At 42.0% G+C, this 20,758-nt stretch overlaps 1 protein-coding gene and 1 pseudogene across 1 annotated transcript; one reads left to right on the top strand and one right to left on the bottom strand.

The window, feature by feature from the left end:
• Window positions 1–491: 491 nt before the first annotated feature.
• LOC115663528 (G-type lectin S-receptor-like serine/threonine-protein kinase B120) lies at window positions 492–4,802 on the bottom strand. Its single transcript, XM_056315758.1, has 7 exons — window positions 3,123–4,802; window positions 2,428–2,538; window positions 2,120–2,349; window positions 1,831–2,041; window positions 1,488–1,725; window positions 1,237–1,384; window positions 492–941 (listed from the first exon to the last, which is right to left on the bottom strand). Exons 1-7 carry the CDS (start codon window positions 4,480–4,482, stop codon window positions 633–635), a joined length of 2,607 nt encoding a protein of 868 aa, XP_056171733.1. The 5' UTR covers window positions 4,483–4,802; the 3' UTR covers window positions 492–632.
• Window positions 4,803–9,937: 5,135 nt separating this feature from the next.
• LOC130139232 (putative F-box/LRR-repeat protein At3g18150) lies at window positions 9,938–18,183 on the top strand (annotated as a pseudogene).
• The last annotated feature ends 2,575 nt before the right edge of the window (window positions 18,184–20,758 follow it).

The following is a 20,758-nucleotide window of genomic DNA, read 5'->3' as shown; positions in this document are numbered from 1 at the left end:
AACTTTATATCATGAGCTTCTTGGCGGGAGTCTCGCGGCGGCGGCCAACAGATGCATGTTATCGCTGCTGCTGCCTACAGCTAAACCTTACCCTAAGCCGAGTTACTTGAGACCTCCGGCTCTGGTAGATTTATGTAGGCATTGATTTGTATTAAAAGTTTGAACTGTTTGCCCTAGTTAAGCAAGGTCGACTTTGTCTCCAAAAATTGAACCGTCCCAAAAAGATGAATTCTCACTTCAGGCATAGGAAACTGCAAAAAGCGTGGAATAAAACGGGCAGCCAGTGCATGGAGCTTCCGCTATGCGTGGGAAGATGGGACAGTTCCGACCACTTCAGGTCTAATGTCCGCAGCCTCACCTTGCAATTTTTGCAAGAAAACTATTTCCACGAGGTCACACGGCAACAACTTTTACCTGAAATGCTAGTCCTAAATGCAATCAAACGCGATACTACAGTTTAAAAAGCAATGAAAACACTTTCATAACAAGACCAAGGGAATCAAGTTGTGATTTTTCTATTTCACGTGCGCCCTTTTGACAACAATACATCCGCACACTTCTAAGGACACTTCTCTTATTGTAACGATCACAAGAACAAACAGACGAATCGACACGAACGAATGACATTGGCCCTATCTACCATCCACCGAGCGAACTGTTACGCCATTCGAGGACTCAATCTCTTGGCTTTCATACAAAGAAGAAGTATCTATGGAGCCCGTGATCGAGGTTGACCTGGGTAGTTTCGGGAAGGGAAGATCCACTGTTTCGCTTTCTAATAGCAGCACAACAGAAGGCATGGCTGGTCTATCTACGGCGGAGTCCTGCACACACAACAGTCCGACTTGCATGCATCGCAACACCTCATCCGTAGAGCATGCGTCCCTGATACAGGGATCAATAAGTTCCATCCCCTTCCCATCATTCCAATGATGCCAAGCCTGAAATCGTAGTGAACTTGTGTGAAAAACAGTTCAAATAACCCCTTAGATGTAAACAAACGAATAGCGAGTTCTAATGTATCTTGTCCTAAAGTGCGATAACATCTGTTGATATCATATACTTTTTGATGTGAATGACTGTTTCTAAGCTACAAAAAATGGAGAAAAGGAAACCAGACTGAGACAACCCTAATCAAGGCCAGTTTTTAATAAAACAATCTGAGCAGATGCAAACATCTTCGAGAATGAGAGTTTTGGTGCCTAGTAGCTCGAATGCAAATAAAAATGAACTCACATGGCGGATTAGATTAGATTGTTCCGGCGTGCGAAAGCCAAGGTTTTTCTTGCCGCTAACGATCTCCAGTAACAATACCCCAAAGCTGTACACATCGGATTTGACCGAAAATACACCTTCCATTGCATACTCTGGAGACATGTAACCACTACAATTTAAATTGACAGATGAATCAGTCCACTCCACACTGATCAAACATTTGGAGTCAGATATGCACTTTATATTTCTCACTAGGAAGAAATTCAACTTACTATGTGCCAACCACTCGATTGGTACTCGCTTCGTTTTCGTTCGTACCGAAAATTCTCGCCATGCCAAAGTCCGATATTTTCGGGTTCATTTCTTCGTCCAACAAAATGTTACTGGCTTTTAGATCGCGATGGATAATCCTTAGTCTAGAGTCTCGATGGAGATAGAGGAGGCCTCGTGCTATCCCTTCAATGATCTCAAAACGTTTCTTCCAGTCCAGCTGCGCTCGCTTCACTGAATCTGCGTCAAATTTTGAAAAGTAAAGAAAAAACACATGAATAAATTTCATGACAATTCATTCATGGAATGCAAAAGACCAAATTCAGATGTTTTGACTCATCTTACCAAAAATAAAACAATCCAAGCTCCTGTTGGGCATGTACTCGTAAACGAGCATCTTATCTTCCCCTTGAACGCAGAATCCAAGGAGTCTCACGAGATTTCTGTGTTGTAATTTCGCAATTAACATAACCTCATTCTTAAATTCCTCAAGCCATTGGCTCGACTTCCTCGAAAGCCTCTTAACGGCTATTTCTTGTCCTTCAAAAAGCTTTCCCTGCAGGTTCAGAGCGTACACAATTAATTAGGCCTCTATGACATCTAAAATCTACAACAGGTGATCATTTAGCCGTACCTTGTAAACAGGACCAAATCCTCCCAGTCCAAGCTTGTTTCCTTCAGAAAAGAAGTTCATCGCAGCTTCTATGGAACTGAAGTTGAACACTGGTATATCAGTTCCTCCTACTTGCTTAGCATCTCTACCAAGACCATCTGCTCTGGATAATTCAGCAGATAGCTCTTCGTTCTTAACAAAATCATCAAACAAGGGAAGTTCCTTGTTCTTCCAATAGAAAATCGAGAATCCTGTATTTAAAATTCACTAGCATGTAAATAAGAAAAAAAGGACCAACAAATCATTCACTCCACAGGATAAATTCTCACCTTTGAAATTGTCCTTGAACCTCCACAACAACCATACTGCTACACCGAGAACAAACGCTCCAACCAAGACAGTAATTATTATGAACAGGTTCGATAGTTTGCTCTTTGTTCCTATTCATAGATAAGAGAAAGAAATTACGTTATACGGTTCATCACTAGTTGCAAAGAGTTCAAGTATTCAACAAAATATCCAAAGTAATTAGCACAGATAAACTCTGACAATAGATGTATTGTCTATTCGCAGGCAGGTCACGACTTCTTGTCGCAGGCAGGTCAGACAAAAGTGATCTCGGCTAAGCCATATAAAAAATCATGATATGCTGATGAATAGGACCTTTTCATGCGCAATGTTCTGATACTTCACCTTCATATAAGCTTGAAAACACCTGGTTATGCCGGAGTTTTTATTTGAGACTGGAAACATCTTATGGTGATCTCTGTTGACAGTGATTAATTTCATTCCTTTCTGATACTACACAAGGCTAGATTCATGTTATTCAGTTATACTAATTGTTATAATCCCTGACCTTCATTAACCTAATTCTATATATGAGAATCTCGGTGCTTTTTTTGGCTGAGTCACACAATCGGGGTTGGCCTTTATCACACTAAAGAAGATCACAAGGAATAGGAAACATGGGAGAAGATCATCCAATTTTTAAATTGCAAAGGGAAATACAGAAAAGAGATCATACCTAATTCAGAATTGGCGAGACGAATTTGGAGGGTCAGTCCACCCATGGCAAATTGCTGCACATCGATCAAATCCTCACTCCACAGCATGCACCCCATTACTCCAAAAGCATAAGCATTGCACGAACAATTCTCCAGACACTTCGCCTCACACTCTTCCCTGCTAATGTCTTGAACTAAATCCGCGAAATCTGGCAACTTCATGCGGTCCAATTTCGAAAAGCTGTCCATCCTGCCGCCATCTCCCACCGAAATGCTGCTGTTGTCCCGACACTGTAATTGGGTCTTCCGAGCACAACCTGCGGACCAGTCACCCCTGTTCCATTGATCCGGTGACTTCGGACTGAACCCTTCCATGCAACTACATTTGGGAGAGTCCGTTTCATTACAGATCGCAAAATTTCCACACTTATTATAGAGGTCACATTCCTTAGCAGGCTGTTCTTGCAGCACAGTCCACTCATTAATAGTCTCATCCCAGCCTAACTGCTCCTCCGTCCCATTCCAAAGTATACGGAACATCAAGAGACTGGAGCTATTTAATGGCATGTACGTAAAGTACGTGCTTCCGTCTGCCTCACTCAAGAACCTGAACCCATACAGATAATTGCGGGTCATATTTGGCACGCCGGTGAAAATCAGCCCATTCCAATGCCCGCTCCTCCATTCCCGGCCTGACTGGCCCCAGATCACTATCTGTAGCGGCAACCGGGGATCGATGCCCATAGAGAAATTCCCAGGGGAAGGGTCATCCGACGATTTCCACGACCTGAAGGCACGGTTCCCTCCAGCCGCAGAATTCACCCTCACTCTCATGCCGGGCAAGTATGTGTCTGTCGGGTGTTCGAAGCTTTGCCAATATGAATTGGTAATATCACCATCAGCACTAACAGAGTCAGCATCTGCACTGGCCAAAAGAACAAGATTTCCAGTATCCATCAAAATAGCTGTTGAGTTGGTGGGCACAGAGGAAGAATTAATGCCACTAGACCAAACTGTGCGATTATGCCCATCTAAAACCATCAAATTTCCATCACTTGAAACTGTCAAAACTCCAGATTCATCAGAAACAGGGCTATCTCTGTTCGCGACCCACACGACTGTTTTAACACTTATCTTGTGGTACCAAATACCAACATGTCTAAGAGACGAATTCGCAGGGTTAAAGAACCCCAGTTCGAAATTCCCAGAAGAAGAAATCAGAGTCTCGCCATCTATGACAAACTGCCCTCGCGAGATCGAATTTGCTGCACGTGAACTCGAAAACAGAGACGACGACACAAAAAACAAGGAGAATAGGAAGAAACTTGCTCTGTTTCGGCCGGTGAAGGGCGTTCCACCATTGACAAATGCCCCAAGCATTGCTCCGGAGAGAGGGAGAATCAGGAACACAAGTGGAAACTTTTCAGGGTGAGGGGAAGAATCAAGTACACAAGTGAAAACTTTCCAGGTTGAGAGAGGGAGTTTTAATGGCGACCCACGTTAGGTGTTGCGGTTTATGACCCGAGGTTGACGACTTTCTTGGAATTAGAATCAACACCAAAAACGTGCATTGAATCGAAAGTTGAAACCTGTCTCTTCTTTTTCCGGGTTTTTTAGTTGACCCGACGTGCAGAGAGGGCCATAGCCAACAAAAACTACAGAAGGGATGGGTGGAACCCCATGATGGACGCGGAGGAGGCGTCGACTTAAAATTGTTTATGTGAAGCAGTCCAAGATGAGGACAAAGAAGAGGGCGATAGAGGTGCCGTCGTCCTTCACAATTCAAAGCGAGGTTGCTGAATAATTGTCCAGACTGGTTTTCCAGCAGAAAGCAACTCGTGGGACCCGGCGACATGGGAGTTCCATCGTTTTCATCTCGTTTTTCAGGAGTGTATGGAACATCTCTACCGTACATATCTCCTCCTAGGAGAGATCGAAACCGCGCGCGTCAATAAGGCTATCAAGTGCCACAAGTCAACGGTCCCCCGTTTTTTAAGCATAAAAATACCAGAAAGCATGCTCCAACACTGGTCCAAATGATGTCGATTGACGACCTTTGTTCCTTGAATGCAGAGTCTCTCCTCAGGAGATCTTCCCCAACATAGGATGGAGCACATGTTCAGAGAAGCAAATCAACGTGCTGATATCATGAGGAAGAAAGGACGCCTTCTATGAGGAAATCTACCAAGTTATGGAAGACCCACCCCAAGAAATGTTGCAGAACTTGCAGCTGCATTTTACAAGCTGTTGCAATCCGAGACATGCTTGAATTACCTAGTATGCTTCTCTGTTATTAGGTCTGTTTCCTCCTTTGTTGCACCGACCAAAAATTCGCTTCGCATACTTTTGGATCTGAACACAAAACAGCGCAATCAAAAAGACCAAACTGCTGTCATTTCAAAAAAAGAAACTCTAGTGCCAAACAAATCAGTCAAGAGACCCTAATCATTTCAGATACCCAAACTCTAGTGTCAAACCCCTCAACCGTTACTACCATCGTGCTCCGTCGCATTTGGCAACTAGGGTGATAAAGACCGTAAACCCTAGTAATAGTAGACATAACATTCGCGCCCCACTTGGCAAACTAGGGAGCCAGGATCTCGAGACCATACTCAGGATCACAAGTTATGACCCTCGTACTTCGGTGCTCAAGCTCAAAACATTGAAGACCGGACTCGGAGCCCGAGTATCGGATCCAGGACCCCTAAACACAGCGCCTGGACCCCACAAAACCAAACAGTGTAAATCACATTACATTATTCAAGCCAAACTGCGTGATAGTTATTAAAACTTTATTACATTGACATTCCCATTATTATATCATTGGAACCAAATGAACTGATAACTCATATTCCTTTCTTCTGATATATCTTTTCTTTGAATAGTTTCTGGTAGTCGAAGTTTCTTTATAGTCAAGTTGTCATCCGTAAACAATGGAAACAAAGACAGGAGTCCCCCTGCTGAGTTGAGAAACTAGTAATATATTCGGAGATCACCAGATTTGACTTGGAAAAAAGATTCCGACGTTTGTCGAGTTGGTCGACCAACCTCATGTTGGGCAACCAACCTCATGTTCAGTCCATGCTGGAGTTCGAGAAAGATACAAACGTTGAGCCAGTGCTATGATTATTGAAATCGCCTTTAAAGTTCCTCTCCTGAGCAATTTGGTAGGCAAAGATGATGGCTTCAATAATTCACTAATAGATCATGCACCGCGTTACAGGGTAAATAAGATTTTACTTCGCTTCATCTTTCTTATTGTGCTCACGTGATGTGACGGACTAAGTTTCGTATACAAGGTTCGTTGAATTAAGTCTCGGGTTTAAGCTCGCGTGCGAAATCCACTTTTCTATTTGGATTAGGGTTAATTTGACAAAGTAATCGATGGTTTCCAATGACGGGGCTCACAATTATATCTAAGGGACCCGCATATTCTATAAATATATATTTATCTATTTGTGGAAGTAAAAAGTCTTTGTCGAGGAAAGTAAATAAAGAAAAGGAGAGGATTTTGCTTTCTTCGTATTCCAGCCTGCCGCAGCAGTAAAAAGTGAAAAGAAGTGTGAATATTTTGTGCACCTAAGCTCACTACGTCTCAATCATCAGATCATGTGATTTTTAGGCCTAATTTCAAAAAAAAAAAATAACTTTATCTTGAGACAATTCTGGCACAAATTTCTTTTTGTCTCAATAAAAGCACAAACTTTTACTCGAATCCCAAATCCGACATCCATGATGTGAAATTGTCAAATTGTTTGGGTCAAATTTGAGATTTAAGTTAAAGTTGATGATTTTTTAGGAGATAAAAGAAAGTTCGGGCCAAAATTGTTACTCAATATAAAGTTTGCGCTTTTTTTTAGAATTAACCCGTGATATTTATGTAAAGCTCATATTATTCAATGGCTAAGATGGAGTGGACTCAAATATCTCGAGTGTATACAAGAAATTTTCCTCAATGGTTAATACCACCAAAATTCTAAACTTTTTACTATGTCGCCGAAAATTCTAAATTGTGCCCATTGTAGCACTAACACCCAAAAAATTCTTTTTACGTCATAAATAAAGGTGACTAGTTCCAGGATGGGCAAGTCCCAAATCATATTGGTTTCTAATTTTTGGAATCAAGAACCCAACCCGTTAAACTTGGAACCGGCTGGTATTTTTTTTATTTTTATGGGTTTCATTTTATCACATAACCAAAACATTATCAATTGACGCAATCAGATATGACCAAGGATACTCACAAATTGAGCAAATACAGTAAATCTCAGTGAAGTTGTGAGACAATCACGGCAGAATACTAGCTTCTCCATTTCACAATTAAATAACGTAAGAAGAAGACCCATTCTGGAGAAAATAGTTGGTGAACAGGAAAGGACGAAATGCCTTCGCAGCATGCCAACCCCAGCTACGGATTCACAGTATATAAAGAAAGGTCGGTCCCATACAGACATTGATTTTCAACATTACCATTGAAAGATGTTTTGTTTATTGCGGATAATTAGCAGTGGAAGAGAAAGTGGCCATTATGATGGCATTAATTACAGAAAAAATTATCAAAAAAGTCTTCAATCTATTGCACTTTTGTCAATTCATTCCTAAACCTTTTTAATTTTATCAATTGAGTCATAAACATTTTCACGTTTTGTCAATTGAGTCCATTTGATCAATTTTGGCCAAAAATTGCTGACGTCAATGTTGGACGTCCTACGTAACATGGGCACGGCTGATGTGGATAATTTTTTATAATATTATATTATATTTTTGAATTGTTATTAATTTTTTTTTTTCACATCATGTTCGTCGGCCACAGGCGATGGCCAGCGGCCCTCGCCTAGTCTAGGCAAGGGCGTCATGGCCCTCGCCATTTGGTCGGCGAGGGGGTTGCAGCCCTCACCTGCTGACCCCCTCGTCTAGACCAGGCGAGGCCCAACGCCCTCGCCCGTGGCCGGCAACTTCGCCAACTAGAGGTGTAATAAATAAGAAAAGAGAAAAAAAAAAAAAGGAAAACGAAGAAAAATCGAAAATATATTAAAATTGTCCACATTAGCATCGACCGTGCCGCATAGGACGACTGTCGTTAGACCTGTTAAACGGGTGGGTCGGGTCGGGTTTGGGTTGGGTCATAAATGGTCCGACCTAAATTGACGCATTAACCCGTTTATGACCCATTTATTCATAGTGTAAATATCCTGACCCATACCCGACCCGACCCATACCCAATCCATATCCAACCCGACACATATTGCTAAAACACTTTTATATTTAACATAATCTAGAAATACTTGTTTCTTATGATTTTTTTTAAAATTATACTGCTAAAACATTTTATGCAATACAAAGCTAGTGAAAAAATTTTATAATTTTTTTTAAAATTGAGGTTCTGTTTGTTTTACGAAAAATGCGACATTTCTAGAAAATATTTTCCATAAAGTCATTATCCAAGAAAATAAAAATATTTCTGACGTTTGGCTAAAACCTGAAAATAAACTAGAAAATATTTTTCGATATTTAGTATATAAAATATGATTTGATTTTACTTTGTGCATTCATTTTAATAATATTAATATTAATATTTTATTTTTTAAATCGAATTTTTAATTTTTTTTCTTTTTCCTTTATTTTTGGCCGATCGCCGGCCGCCGTGGCCGGCGACCGACCACAGGCGAGGACGAGCTCGCCGGAGACCGGCAAAGCTCGTTCTCGCCGATCTAGCGAGGCCGAGGCCTCGCCAGCCTTAGGCGAGGCTCCAGCTCGCCCGATTCCGGCGAGCCGAGCCTTGCCAGCCTCGGGCGAGGCTCCACCTCGCCAAATCCGGCGAGGTCAAGCTCGCCTGAGGCCAGCAAGCTCGAGTCTCGCCAGCCTCGGGCAAGGCTCCACCTCGCCAGATCCGGCGAGGTCGTCTCGCCCCGGTGGCCGGTCGCCGTGGCCGACCACTGGCCGAAATAAAAAAAAAAGAAAAAGAAAGAAGAGAAAAGAAAAAAGAAAAAATAAAAGAAACAGAGAAAAAATAAAAAATAATTAAATTTCGATTTTTTTAAAACATTTTTATAAAGAGGGAGAGAGTGTGTGGATGGGTCTAGTGGGTGAGTTAGACATGGGTTCCAAACTCAACTCATTTAGACCCATTTATCTTTAAGCTTTAAAATTTAAAACTCATTTAAGGTTGACTCTTTAAAATTAAAGTGGCCCATATATGACCCATTTAGACCCATTTATCTTTAAGCTTTAAAATTTAAAACCCATTTAAGGTTGACTCTTTAAAATTAAAGTGGCCCATATATGACCCATTTATTTTTAAATGGGTCATATATGGGTTTAAGACCCATTTTGACAGCTCTAACTATCGTCCACGTAAGAGATTTCCGACCAAAATTGGCGAATAGACTCAATTGGCAAAAAGGGAAATGTTTAAACTCAGTTGGCAAAATTAAAAGTTCAGGATTGAATTGTTTAGAAAATTTTCCCGTTAATTGCTCAACAAAACCAATTGGGCCCCGATATAAAATTGGTTGTCTTGGTTATACCCCGTTAAGGCCCTAAATCAGAGACTAAACCTGATAAGGCCAATGCCCGAATTGAACTGGTCTAGTTGCTCGCCCTTAATCACACGTATCCCATATTAGTCTCGTTATTATAAATTGAGGTACTTGTGATAAAGAAAAAGTTTGAGATATGGGTGTCACATTAGATGAAATTTATGTTTTCATTTTTATCACAACAGTACAAATTTAGGGATTTTGGAAAAAAATAAGTAAGACGTTTATATTACGATCGGTTTTTTTTTTTTGGGTCAGAATATTAGGACAGGTTTAATTTAGGATTTTTTATAGCTATGCTCTGCTTTCCAGGCACGAACCACGAGGGGAACACTGTGGTCGCTGTTGCATTTGGACCGGAGTGCGTGTGGGAATACGATGGGGACATAGCAAAAGAGGAATTGAGAGCCGACTTTGGCAGAGTTCTTTCAACGACGGAATTTTTGTACAAGAGGAACTTTCCCATGAAAGCCGGACTTTGTTTGACTCTAAGAAAACCATTCTTCTTCTTCTTCTTTTTATTTTCCTGTTGACATAAAATAATTTTCTTATCTTCTACAAAAATTATGAAAGTATTCCTGATCTTAGATCATTTCGAGTGTCGGTATCTACATTTGTAGAAAAATTTGAGGTGCTCCTTATGCAATTGAAATCAAAATTCAAATGCTAAAGAAAGCATAAACATCGTGCTCTGTTTTTGGATCAAAACCAATTAAAATGCAACTTTCTTATTCTCATCAAAATCTAAACTATTAATCGAATTTAAAACATTTTGAAGAACTTTTCTGCGAATTTTACCCGCCAATACCATAGGAATTTCATATTTGAAGAAAATTAAAGTGTGCATGCTGTACAATTATAATATTTATAAGCAAATAAAAATTTTAATCTGTAGGTTAACATAGCTATATATTCTTGGGTTTAGAGATATTGATATAGACTAAGGTTAAAGCGACCCACATATGCCAAGTCATTCAAATTTCTATTAGGTGCATAACAAAACTAAATTCTCTCCAATAATTATTATAGCAAACTTCAACTACGTTTTTCAACAACTTTAAATCTTCGAATCTCTCAGAGTGTGTAAGTCATCTCATCGTATTATCACGTCTCTGCGCACCACTGCAATCAGGTTAATTCGAATAGAAGGAAGAATATGTCTCGAGTGGGTCGAGAGAACTTGCTTTTGTCTGGTACAAATTCATTTACATCACTTAGTAAATCAATTTAATTTTACGTATATATCTAAATTCGAGTAGCTAAAGTTACTCTTTAATCTCACTATCACACTCAACACTTTCAAGTTGACGTAGTCCACGCCCCTCTTATCTAAACTTTTGAGAGGCAGATAACTCTTGGGCTTGGGATTTGGAACCCATTGAGTAATGCCTTACTTCATGTTTTTTCCCCTACTAGGGATTATAAATTTGTAATCTTTGTTAGGTGGTCTTGGACCTCTCTCATCCCAAAAGCTAGCTCAAAGGATGAGATTTCCCCTAACACTTACAAACTGACCACATGCCCATTTCATGTCAACGTTGGCCGAACAGCCAACGCCGGCCATCGTCCACATCAGCGCTGGCCTGCTAAAATTAACTGGATAGATTGAATTTGCACAAATACAAAAGGTTTAAGACTTTATTGTTAAAAAAAAAGTTTCAAGTTACTATTAGTAGAGTAAAAAGTACATAATATATTAATATAACTACTATCACGATATTTAGTTTCTTGTAATTAGTTATTGCTCTAATGGAAAAGAAGATGAAGAGAGTATATATTATTATTTTTAATTAATCGCGTAAGTGGTAGAGTCAAATAATATACAAAAAATTAATATGAAATTTACATAGCAAAAAATATATCTCTATTAAAATTGATGAGATTAACTTTTAATTTTGCACATTGCATGCATGTTCTAAAGTTTGAATTTTCGAAGTTTGTTAGAAAAGAAATTCAAAATTGAAATGACCTGTTAATCAAATAAACATAACCACCACCATCAAACAAACATAACCACCACCCCCCTTCTCTCTCTCTCTCTCCCATTCCACACTCTTCAACCTCCGTCACCTTAATAGCCTTAAGCTTTCTTCAAGGTTTTCAGCTCTACCCTTCACAAGCCCTCTCTCGGTTTGCTCTTCATTTTTTTTTCTTTGATTCTTGAAGATAAGTTTTTTGGGTTTGTATGTAATCCTCTGTTCATCTTCGTCAGCAAGCAAACGGCAAAATTTTGAAGAGTCTCCAAATTTTCTCTGCAAATGCTTATCTCTCTCGCTCTTCCATTCCACACTCTCCAACTACCTCCGTCCCGTAAGTAGCCTCAAGCTTGGGTTTTTGGCTCTACCCTTCACGAGCCCTCTCTTGGTTTGCTCTTCATACTTTCTTTTTTCTTTGATTCTCGAAGAAAAGTTTTTTGGGTTTGTGTATAATCCTCTGTTTATCTTCGTCAGCAGGCAAAAGGAAAATTTTTGAAGAGTTTCTCCATATGTGGCTGGCCCAGGGAAACATCCACAATCTTCTCCTCCTTCCGGTCGAGATGAAACCCGAAACTCGGTGGACTACATTAGCTCATTGCCCGATGCCTTAATCCATTATATCATCTCCTTCTTGACCACAGAAGACGCCGTCAAAACCAGCGTTCTGTCCAAGCATGGTGTTCCACTTGGACCTCTAGTCCACATATCACTCTCTCTTTTCCCAAGGACTGTATTTCGTAGTTGGACAACTTCATCCATTTCGTCAACTCGGTGCTATCACGCTGCACCACAGCTGAGGTGATGAGGTTTGTCTTTGATGCTGCTTATCACCCCTTCTTGGATTCAACCGTTATCATTGAACCTGCATAGCTAGTGGTTGGTGGCTTATGTGTTGCTGCCATACTTCTTCCAACTCACTACGTTGGTGAGTTTGCAATTGTCTCGATGCAATCTTTGGCTTATGGACGTCGTGAATTGGTCTTCGCTAAAGATACTGTATTGGATATGCTTGGTTGTTCAATCCTGTGTTGAAGAGACTTTTGAGTGACTGTCCTGTTTTAGAATTTCTTGAGCTGAAAGGGTACCAAGGCTCGAAGCTGATGAGTGTTGAATCTAGAGGTTTAAGAGAGTTGGTCATTAACTCTCCCACTTTACTTCCTAGGGATGGTTCGATCTTGAATATTAGGGTGCCTCATCTTGTGACATCCCGAATTTCGGCCCATTTTTGGGATTTATAAAACGCGTAATTTGTCAGTGTGCTTATAGTAAAATCTCGCCCGGGAACTGATCACTCCCGGTTATCATTTTAAATTAGAGATTTCGCTAGAATCGCACTCGATCAAATTTGGCCGTTATTTGGATCCCGAACTTGGCAGTCGATTTCCGGGAGTTTCGGGACAAAATAAATTGGACGGTGTCAATATTATGGTAGCCAACGTTGAGATTGTCAGGAATGATGGAAAAATGGGAGTTTTTGACCACGTGCGAATTTGGACTAGTAGACCTCCCTCGTTATGATTTGGTCTAATTAATTTGGCCTTTGTCCCTTTTTATGTGCGAGGCTTATTTTGGACCCGTAGGCCACTTTCGGTTTTTAATTTGGGCCATCGGATCGCGATTAATATTTGAATGTTCAAATATTTTCTTTTATTCTCTCTCCCCCTCTCTCTCTCTCTCTCCTCTGCTGCGCATGTCCTCTCCGTGCACGTCTCCCCCTGCCCACGTCCCCTCAGCTCACCCACTCCCACCTGCTCTCTCTCTCTCTTCGTTTCTTTTCCTTCTTTCTTTTTCTTTTCTTCTTTCTTTCTCTTCTTCTTCTTCCTTCTTCCTTCCCCGAACTCGCCTGGTTCTGCTTCGTTCCTGCTCTGCTCACCGGCTGCTGCTCGACCGCCCATCCAGCTCCGCCCGACGCCACCCTACCAGTCGCCGACGCCGCCGTCCTCCTCGCACCGGCGTCGCGCCGCCGCGCCGCGCGGCAGCTCCGCTCGACGCTGCTTCCTCCCCTCCCGAGCGCACGAGCTCGGCTCGTCGCCGCTCCACCAGTCGCCGCCGCCAGCAAGCTCGGCCGCCGTCGCACCCTCCGCCAACCGCCGCCCGACCGTCGCCTTCTCCTCCCACTCGCGCGCAGCAGCCGAGCTCGCCCGCTTGATTTCGCGCCGACCGCCGCTGTTCGCCGGCTCGCCGGCCGGCCCCTGCGTCGCGCCGTCGCCGCCTCCGTCTGCCCGGTCGCCGCCGTGTTCCACCACAAACAACCGGCAAGCCCCCTTCCCTCCCCTTTCTCTCTCTCTCTCTCGGTTTGGCCGTGAGAGGCCTTGAGCCGGAGGAGCTCCGCCGCCGCCGTCACTGTTCCGGCGCGGATCCGTCGCCTCGCCCGGCCGTCCAGCCGTTCCATTTCCCTCTCTATCTCTGACCGTGCCCCTCTCTCTCCCTCTCTAGGCCGTGGATTAGCTTAAACCGTCGCCGTCGCTCGCGCCGTTCGCCGGAGCCGCCGCCGCCGTTACTGTTCCGGCGAAGGACCGCCGCTGTCCAGCCGCCATTACCACGTGTTCAGCTCGGTTTGAAGCTTAGGACATCCGGTGAGTTTGACCCTAAGCCCTAATTAGGACAATTTGCATTTCTAGACGGGTTTTAGGGGTTAATTAGGTTAATTTAGGGGTTAAACGGTGGAGGCTGTTAGGGGCTGTTATCGTGGCTGTTTTGGTGGTGAGTCGTGATGATTTAATTGAGATTTAGAGTCCCGTATTGTGCTGTGAGTCGGCTGAGCTTGGGTGCTTCGATTCGGATCGAATTTGTGGATTTGGCGGGAGAAACTCGTGATCCAAACGGTGGCTGTTAGGGACTGATTTTGTGGCACATTTGGTGACCGAGAGTGATGATTTAATCGAGGTTTAGTGGTCTATAGAGTGCTGTGATGTGGCGAAGCATAGATGCCTTGATTTGGGCGAAATTGTGGACTTGGCGGATGAAATTTGTGGACCGTATGGTGGCTGATTTTGTGGCTATTTTACGGGCTTAGTGTGACAATTTAATTGAGGATTAGTGGCCCGTAATGTGCTATGCGATGGCTGGAAGTATTGGATTGAATTGGCCCGAGTTCGGTTAAGTTCGGGTTCAATTGTGGATTATAGTGCGCGCCTAGTTTGGTCCTCATGGTGGCTGATTCGGGTGATGCTTTGGGGAGTCTAATAGAGTATTTTGAGGGTATTTGTTGGCCTAGAATGACCTGCTTGGTGGCTGTCCATACCGGGATTTAATTGGACAAGGCGCGATCAATTTGAGGCTTGATTGTGTGATTATCGGGAATGATCGCATTGATCAATTGACTGGCTAAATGAGCCTTGTTGTGATTGATTTTAGGATGCCATGTTGCTTGTTTAGCGGGACTAAGAATGGAATAGCTTGGCGGGCCTCGAATGCGAGGGTTCTTGTTATCCCGGTTGTGTGGATTGTGCATGGATTGTGTGTCAAGTTGATGTCATGGCTGATTTGAATTGATTGTCTGATTGGGCATGTTGATTTATGAAATTGAATATGCGTGGTGCAAATGCGCATGATTGCATCGTGATTTGAGTAAGTGGTGCGGTGCAAGTGAATGCCCATATGTGAACGTTATAGCCATGAGTTTGCATCACGAGCATTGGCACGGCATGTGCATTTACAAGTGTGCTCGAGTGACATGTGCATTGTGATCACCTAAAATGCCCTGATGCGTTTAACGCGGGGTTCAGATGAAAATTGGTGCTTGTGAATGTGTGATCATAATAAACCCTGATGCGTTTTACGCGGGGTAGTGAACCCGTCCTGAGGCGTTTAACGCGGGACGATGCCCGGATTGCCGGAAGACGGCCAACCTGATGCGTTTACGCGGGTTCGGTTCGTATATGGAGATCGGTGTTGCGCCTGATGCGTTTACGCGGGCTAGAGACACTGGGCCTGATGCGTTTACGCGGGCCAGGAAGTGTTGGATAGTGATAGACCTGATGCGTTTTACGCGGGTCGGACCTGATGCGTTTAACGCGGGTCGGAGGAGAAATTGATAAATGGCAAGTATGCTAGAGTGTAAGCGTGCGAAAATGCATTGATGAGGCGTGAGCACGCGTATGAGCACGAGCATAAGCATGACATGCGTTGTGACCAAATGATGTGTACATGTGCTGCGACTGGATCCTATGTTTTATGCTTGAATTGTAAGTGCCTAACCTGCAGGGCAAGGTGAGTGTTGGATTTGGGCCCGAGGGCCTAAGTCAATTATGATTTGCTTGGAGTGTTGATTTAGTACTCGTCAGGAGGTGCACTTTAGCCTAATTTAGGTTTAGGGAATTACTCGCTGAGATTTATTCTCACTGTTGTTGAAAACCAATTTTTCAGACCCCCGGCCCTGAGGATGGCAGGCGTATTGAAACGTTTTGGGAGGAGCCCCGGCTAGATATAGTGTTTGATCGCCGAGCCACGTACCCGCTTTTGATTTTTGAGTGTGGGCTGTATATGAATATTGTATATGTTTCCCGATGTCAAAACAAGTGTATATTTATCCGTGCTGGTTGTTGTATGGCTATCCTGGATTATGTGTATTTTATTGTACGGGTGGTTTTAATTACTTCCGCATGTGCTTTAAATCTCTGTGTTGGGTGTTGGGTCGACGACGAGTCCTGGGACGTCGCACACGAATCGACCTTTGCGAGGGATGTGGCGCGCCGAGGAGTGCGGGGCGTGACACATCTTCTCAAGTTGCGCCCATTGGGCAATACAAGCAGTTGAGGCTGAGTTGAATTTCAGCATGATAATTTCTGGACTCAATAATGCTAAGCCTCGTGCCGATCTTGTCAAGGGGCTTCTCGAGAGGCTGCTTCACGTCACGAGATTGATGATAGGGAGCTGGTGCCTTCAGGTGCGGGCCTATTTAATTAAATTTTAAATTTTGTGCCCTGTTAGATTGAAGTTGCGGATAGACAATACACACTATGCCATTTGCTTAGGGTTAGATTGTATTATTGTTTGTTTGGTGACTTGATGATGCCATGCTCATAAATTGTTAATTTGATGAAACATTATCACTTTATAGAGATTCAGTGAAACTTTTACTGGATGAGGGCTTTTCCTTTTTTGTATTAGGACTTATAGACATCTTATCGCCCTTGTGGATCCAGCAATACATTCAAATTTTGATAAGATTAAAATCTGATGTGCCATAAAAGAATTTTCTTGACAAGCATTTGCTATTTGTTTGCTCATTTGTTTGGTCTATAGAGATCCTTGGACCTATATGCATGTGTCATGGGTCGATAGTTTGGGAACGACCCGTGCGGCAGCTTAGGCTTCCTTGGATCGTTAGAACGCCTAGGCCAAGCCTTTTCTCAATCGCTCGCTCACTCGGATTGTAGAGAGAGAATTTAGAGAGAGAAGCTCTGGGAGAGAATGAAAATTACTTCTATTACTTGGATGATCAAAATGAGAGAGAGAGCACCCCTTTATATAGTAGAGGGACTCAGATTACATCCGTTAATCGACTATCGATCTAGTGGCCGATATCGTATCGTCCTACGCGCTAACTACCCGCATTTATTGCTATGGCGCAGTTACCATATCGCCCGTCCCTAGGTGTTCTAGAAGCTCCATTAGGATTTGGACTAGTCTTTGTCGATGTTGCATGGTCCTCAATGCATGAAAAACCTCTTGACCGTGACACGTCTTGGATTGGTCTTCTTTATTGCCTGAAGAAGTAAAAGTGATTGGTTTCTGCTTCTTCCCCCTTGACTGACGTGCAGGTGCTATCATTAACGGAGGCGAGAGTGTTTCTTCCTTCCTTAGAATGTCGTCATTTGACATTCCACGTCGCAGAGGACCATGAGGGAGTTCCTAGTATAGTGAAAATACTCGAAAGTTCACCAAGCTTGGAGAAGTTATTCATACAAATGACTTGCACACGCAGTTCTGCGGTACACAACTATTAGAACCCTCCCAGTTCACTTTTAACAGTAGATTTGCATGAACTTACATAGTTTGTGAATTTCAGCCCTAGGCCGCGTATAAACTTGTCATTTTTTTTTCTTCTCGTGATTGACAATTGTCTTTGCACCTCTGTCATTTTAGTTAACATTCGGGATTCTCTATCGATTTATATTTCTATTAATGTAGCAATTGCTACTTTATCCCGTCAAACTTGGATATTTGTCTGTTCCAATTGTATCGCTCATCGTTTGTCATGATGTTCTATATCTGCAGACTAAGTTCATTGTGGAGAATGTTGAATGTCGCAACTTGGATGTAGAAGAATTTTGGAATTCTGCAAACCGGAGGATCTACCGATGCATCTCAAGAATGTCGAGATTATTGATCCCGGTGCCGATTGGCTGGCGTGGGAACCTATTCTTTCCATGCTCAAGTTTCTCCTCCAGAATGTACTTTGGCTGGACAAAATAGAGATCCATAGTAACAATTCCAAATTGTCCAACGCAAATGACATGGCTCGGATAATTTTGTCGCACCCAAATCGTTCTCCTAGCTTGAAGGTCATTCATAGTTATCCCTCCCAAGGATGCTCTTCTAAAAGCGTGCATAAAGCTTGATTTTTACATCAGTCCGGATGTCGTCTACTGCTCCTTTTTGGACATCGGAATTTTAGCCTAGCATTTACAGAAGTTCTGATTGCATGCATTTAGAGTACAACGGCCTGGTGCTGAAATTTGAAATATCATCCCTTTATGTTTGTTCAACTGGACTTTTGGCTCAACTTAATATTGTTTCGTGAGGTTACACTGTGCATCTGTCTAAAAAAGCTACTAATAAGGTTGTTGACCTGAGTGAATAACACAGCTTTTGATTAATTAACATTCCTAGTAATGATGTCCGCTTTTCTTTAATCGAAAGGAGGGCGAATTAGGCTTAGTGTTCCCCACATTGCACCGTCTCAGTCCCCATGCAACCCTCGCGCGGAGCCATCTTCTCACTCATTCATTGGTCAATCCAATTTTACTGTCTACCACTCAAGAGGTCCATTCGATTTTCTGTCCTTTTTCCTAAATACATTGCTTTGTCCTTCACTTTTTTTAATCATTGTGGCTGTGAATTTTCCCTGTCCGAATTATTGTGCTTCGAGTTCTTTATGTGACAAAAGAGGTTATGTCAAAGTTTTGAGTTTTATCTTCATTTGGGCAGAAAAGAAGTATTTCAAGTTTGTGTTATTGAAATCATCGCAAGCGAAGGGGTTACATAAATTTCCGGGCAGTGCAAGGAGTTTCTTCACTTGGAAACTAGGGGTTGTGCTGAAACTACAATCAAACTCTAATGATGTCTAGTCAATTACACACAAATACAGGAAGATTTCCAAAATGCAAATCATTATAATCAGGGCTTTGCTTACTATTCCAAGAGTGCATATGAACAACATATCTCTAAATTTTCTATTTTGCTTGAAAAAGAAGAGAAAGATGAGCAATATCTTAACCAAAGCACCCTTTCGTATGTAAATATTCCAAAACATTACGGTTAACCTCTTTCCTTAAGAGGTTCATATTTACAACTAAACTAAACTAAACTAAACTTGAAAGAAGTGTGAATTAGGTTTGTGCTAAATACCTAATACTGTCATGGTTCCTCCAACTTTACTGTGAAAAGAGCGTGAATAAGAATGAGCAGTGTAGTGCCTAGAGCAACATAAGCTTGCCATGAAATTAACAAGAATCCGGGATTTTCATATACTCCTAGAAGGACACCAATTTGAAAGGATAATCGAAGATAACTTCAGCATTTTTGGAAGCTCTTCAATAGCTGAGCACATTTCGGCTCACACCAAGTAGTTTCGAAAGACCTTGAAGACGTTCTTGTCCATTTCGTGTGCGCAAATCAGCCTTGATAATCATCTTCTCTAGCGCAAGTGTATCACCAAGAAGAAACTTAATCAGGGTGAGCAGATGTTTTTGTTGGGATTTTGGTATCCAAATCCCATAGAAAGTGAATGAGAAGTGTGGTTCAAACAGTTTTGTTTTTCACTGAGGAGATATATTTTTGTTTTAGAATTTTATTTTATTTTTTTGGACAAATATGTCTGTTCGTGAACCGAACGAAACTTTTCGGTTATTCGTGACTCTTCATTGTTTAAATAAAACAAAAAACATTTGTGTTTTGGCGCGGCATTTTTCTACTACTCTCTTATTCTTCATCATTGTCATTTTTCGTGCGATTAATCTGCAAAGTTGCGTTCAAAGGTTTCCTTTGAAGAAGTGCCGCTTCATAGGAAAGGCAATCCGTTCTATTCTGGGAGGCAATTGTTCAAGAACCTTGAGTACCGGTGGAGGGGACAAATTATCTTAAGGACACAACGTGAATTCGTTGGGCTCGGATCATTCGTCAACATTCGGATTACTTATCTGCGCTTTAAGGTTTGTCGAACAACTTTGTTTTACAAATACGAACATTTAGGAATCAACAGTTTCGACCCTAAACTATTAGCTGTGAAACCGATGATCTCAACTAGCTCGAGATGTTTCACCAAACATTGAAAGCTCCCCTTCCACGAACTAAAAAAATCTGCTTCATCATAGTTAAAACTTTCTTTCGATTCTTCCTGCCATGAATACCCCATTTAATAAACTTACTTCACATTAGATGCGGATCAACAGAAAAAAGAATCCGTTGCTAACTAAAATTTTAAAAAAAAAAATTTATTTGCCCACCGCAGATGCTAGTTAGTTTTCCTTTTTTTTTTAGTATTATTGAATTTGAACTCTTCAAACTCATATCTACACAATAAAACATCTTCTCTTTCTAGGTGCTCATCGCTAACCTATTAGTTCAAGATCCTAACGCTGCATGGCAGCACAAGAACCTCCAGTATGACAGTGCAGTTGCTTTAGGACATGATCTAAAACAGCTTAAAGTGGTCCTGCACATATATTGAGTAGATTGACCGAGTTACGAGCAAATTTCAATTGCTGGAACAAATAAGAGTTCGAGATTGATCATCTTTATGTGCTCCTAAAGTTTTAGCTCATTGTTTACATTCATGCCAGGACAAAGACAGCACAAGAAGCGAACTGAAAATAATATAGCAAAGGACAAACCTTCAATCGAGAAGTGCCAGTCTGGCGTATGACTAATCTTTCGAGGCACTGTGAACTTCGTAGCATGTATGCTATCCCAGGA

Source organism: Syzygium oleosum, unplaced genomic scaffold (assembly GCF_021117445.2).
Source record: "Syzygium oleosum isolate NSW1041296 unplaced genomic scaffold, Sole_v2.1 Sole_v2.11, whole genome shotgun sequence".
NCBI lineage: Eukaryota > Viridiplantae > Streptophyta > Magnoliopsida > Myrtales > Myrtaceae > Syzygium > Syzygium oleosum.
Note: the sequence above shows the minus strand (reverse complement) of the source record. Positions and strands in the feature narration are given on the sequence as shown.

Coding starts and splice junctions, on each gene's coding strand:
- LOC115663528 (XM_056315758.1), bottom strand. CDS start 4,482: ATGCTTGGGGCATTTGTCAATGGTGGAACGCCCTTCACCGGCCGAAAC. Junction 1,726..1,830: donor CTTGGATTGTTTTATTTTTG/GTAAGATGAGTC, acceptor AATTTGACGCAG/ATTCAGTGAAGCGAGCGCAG. Junction 942..1,236: donor AATCTAATCTAATCCGCCAT/GTGAGTTCATTT, acceptor CTACGATTTCAG/GCTTGGCATCATTGGAATGA.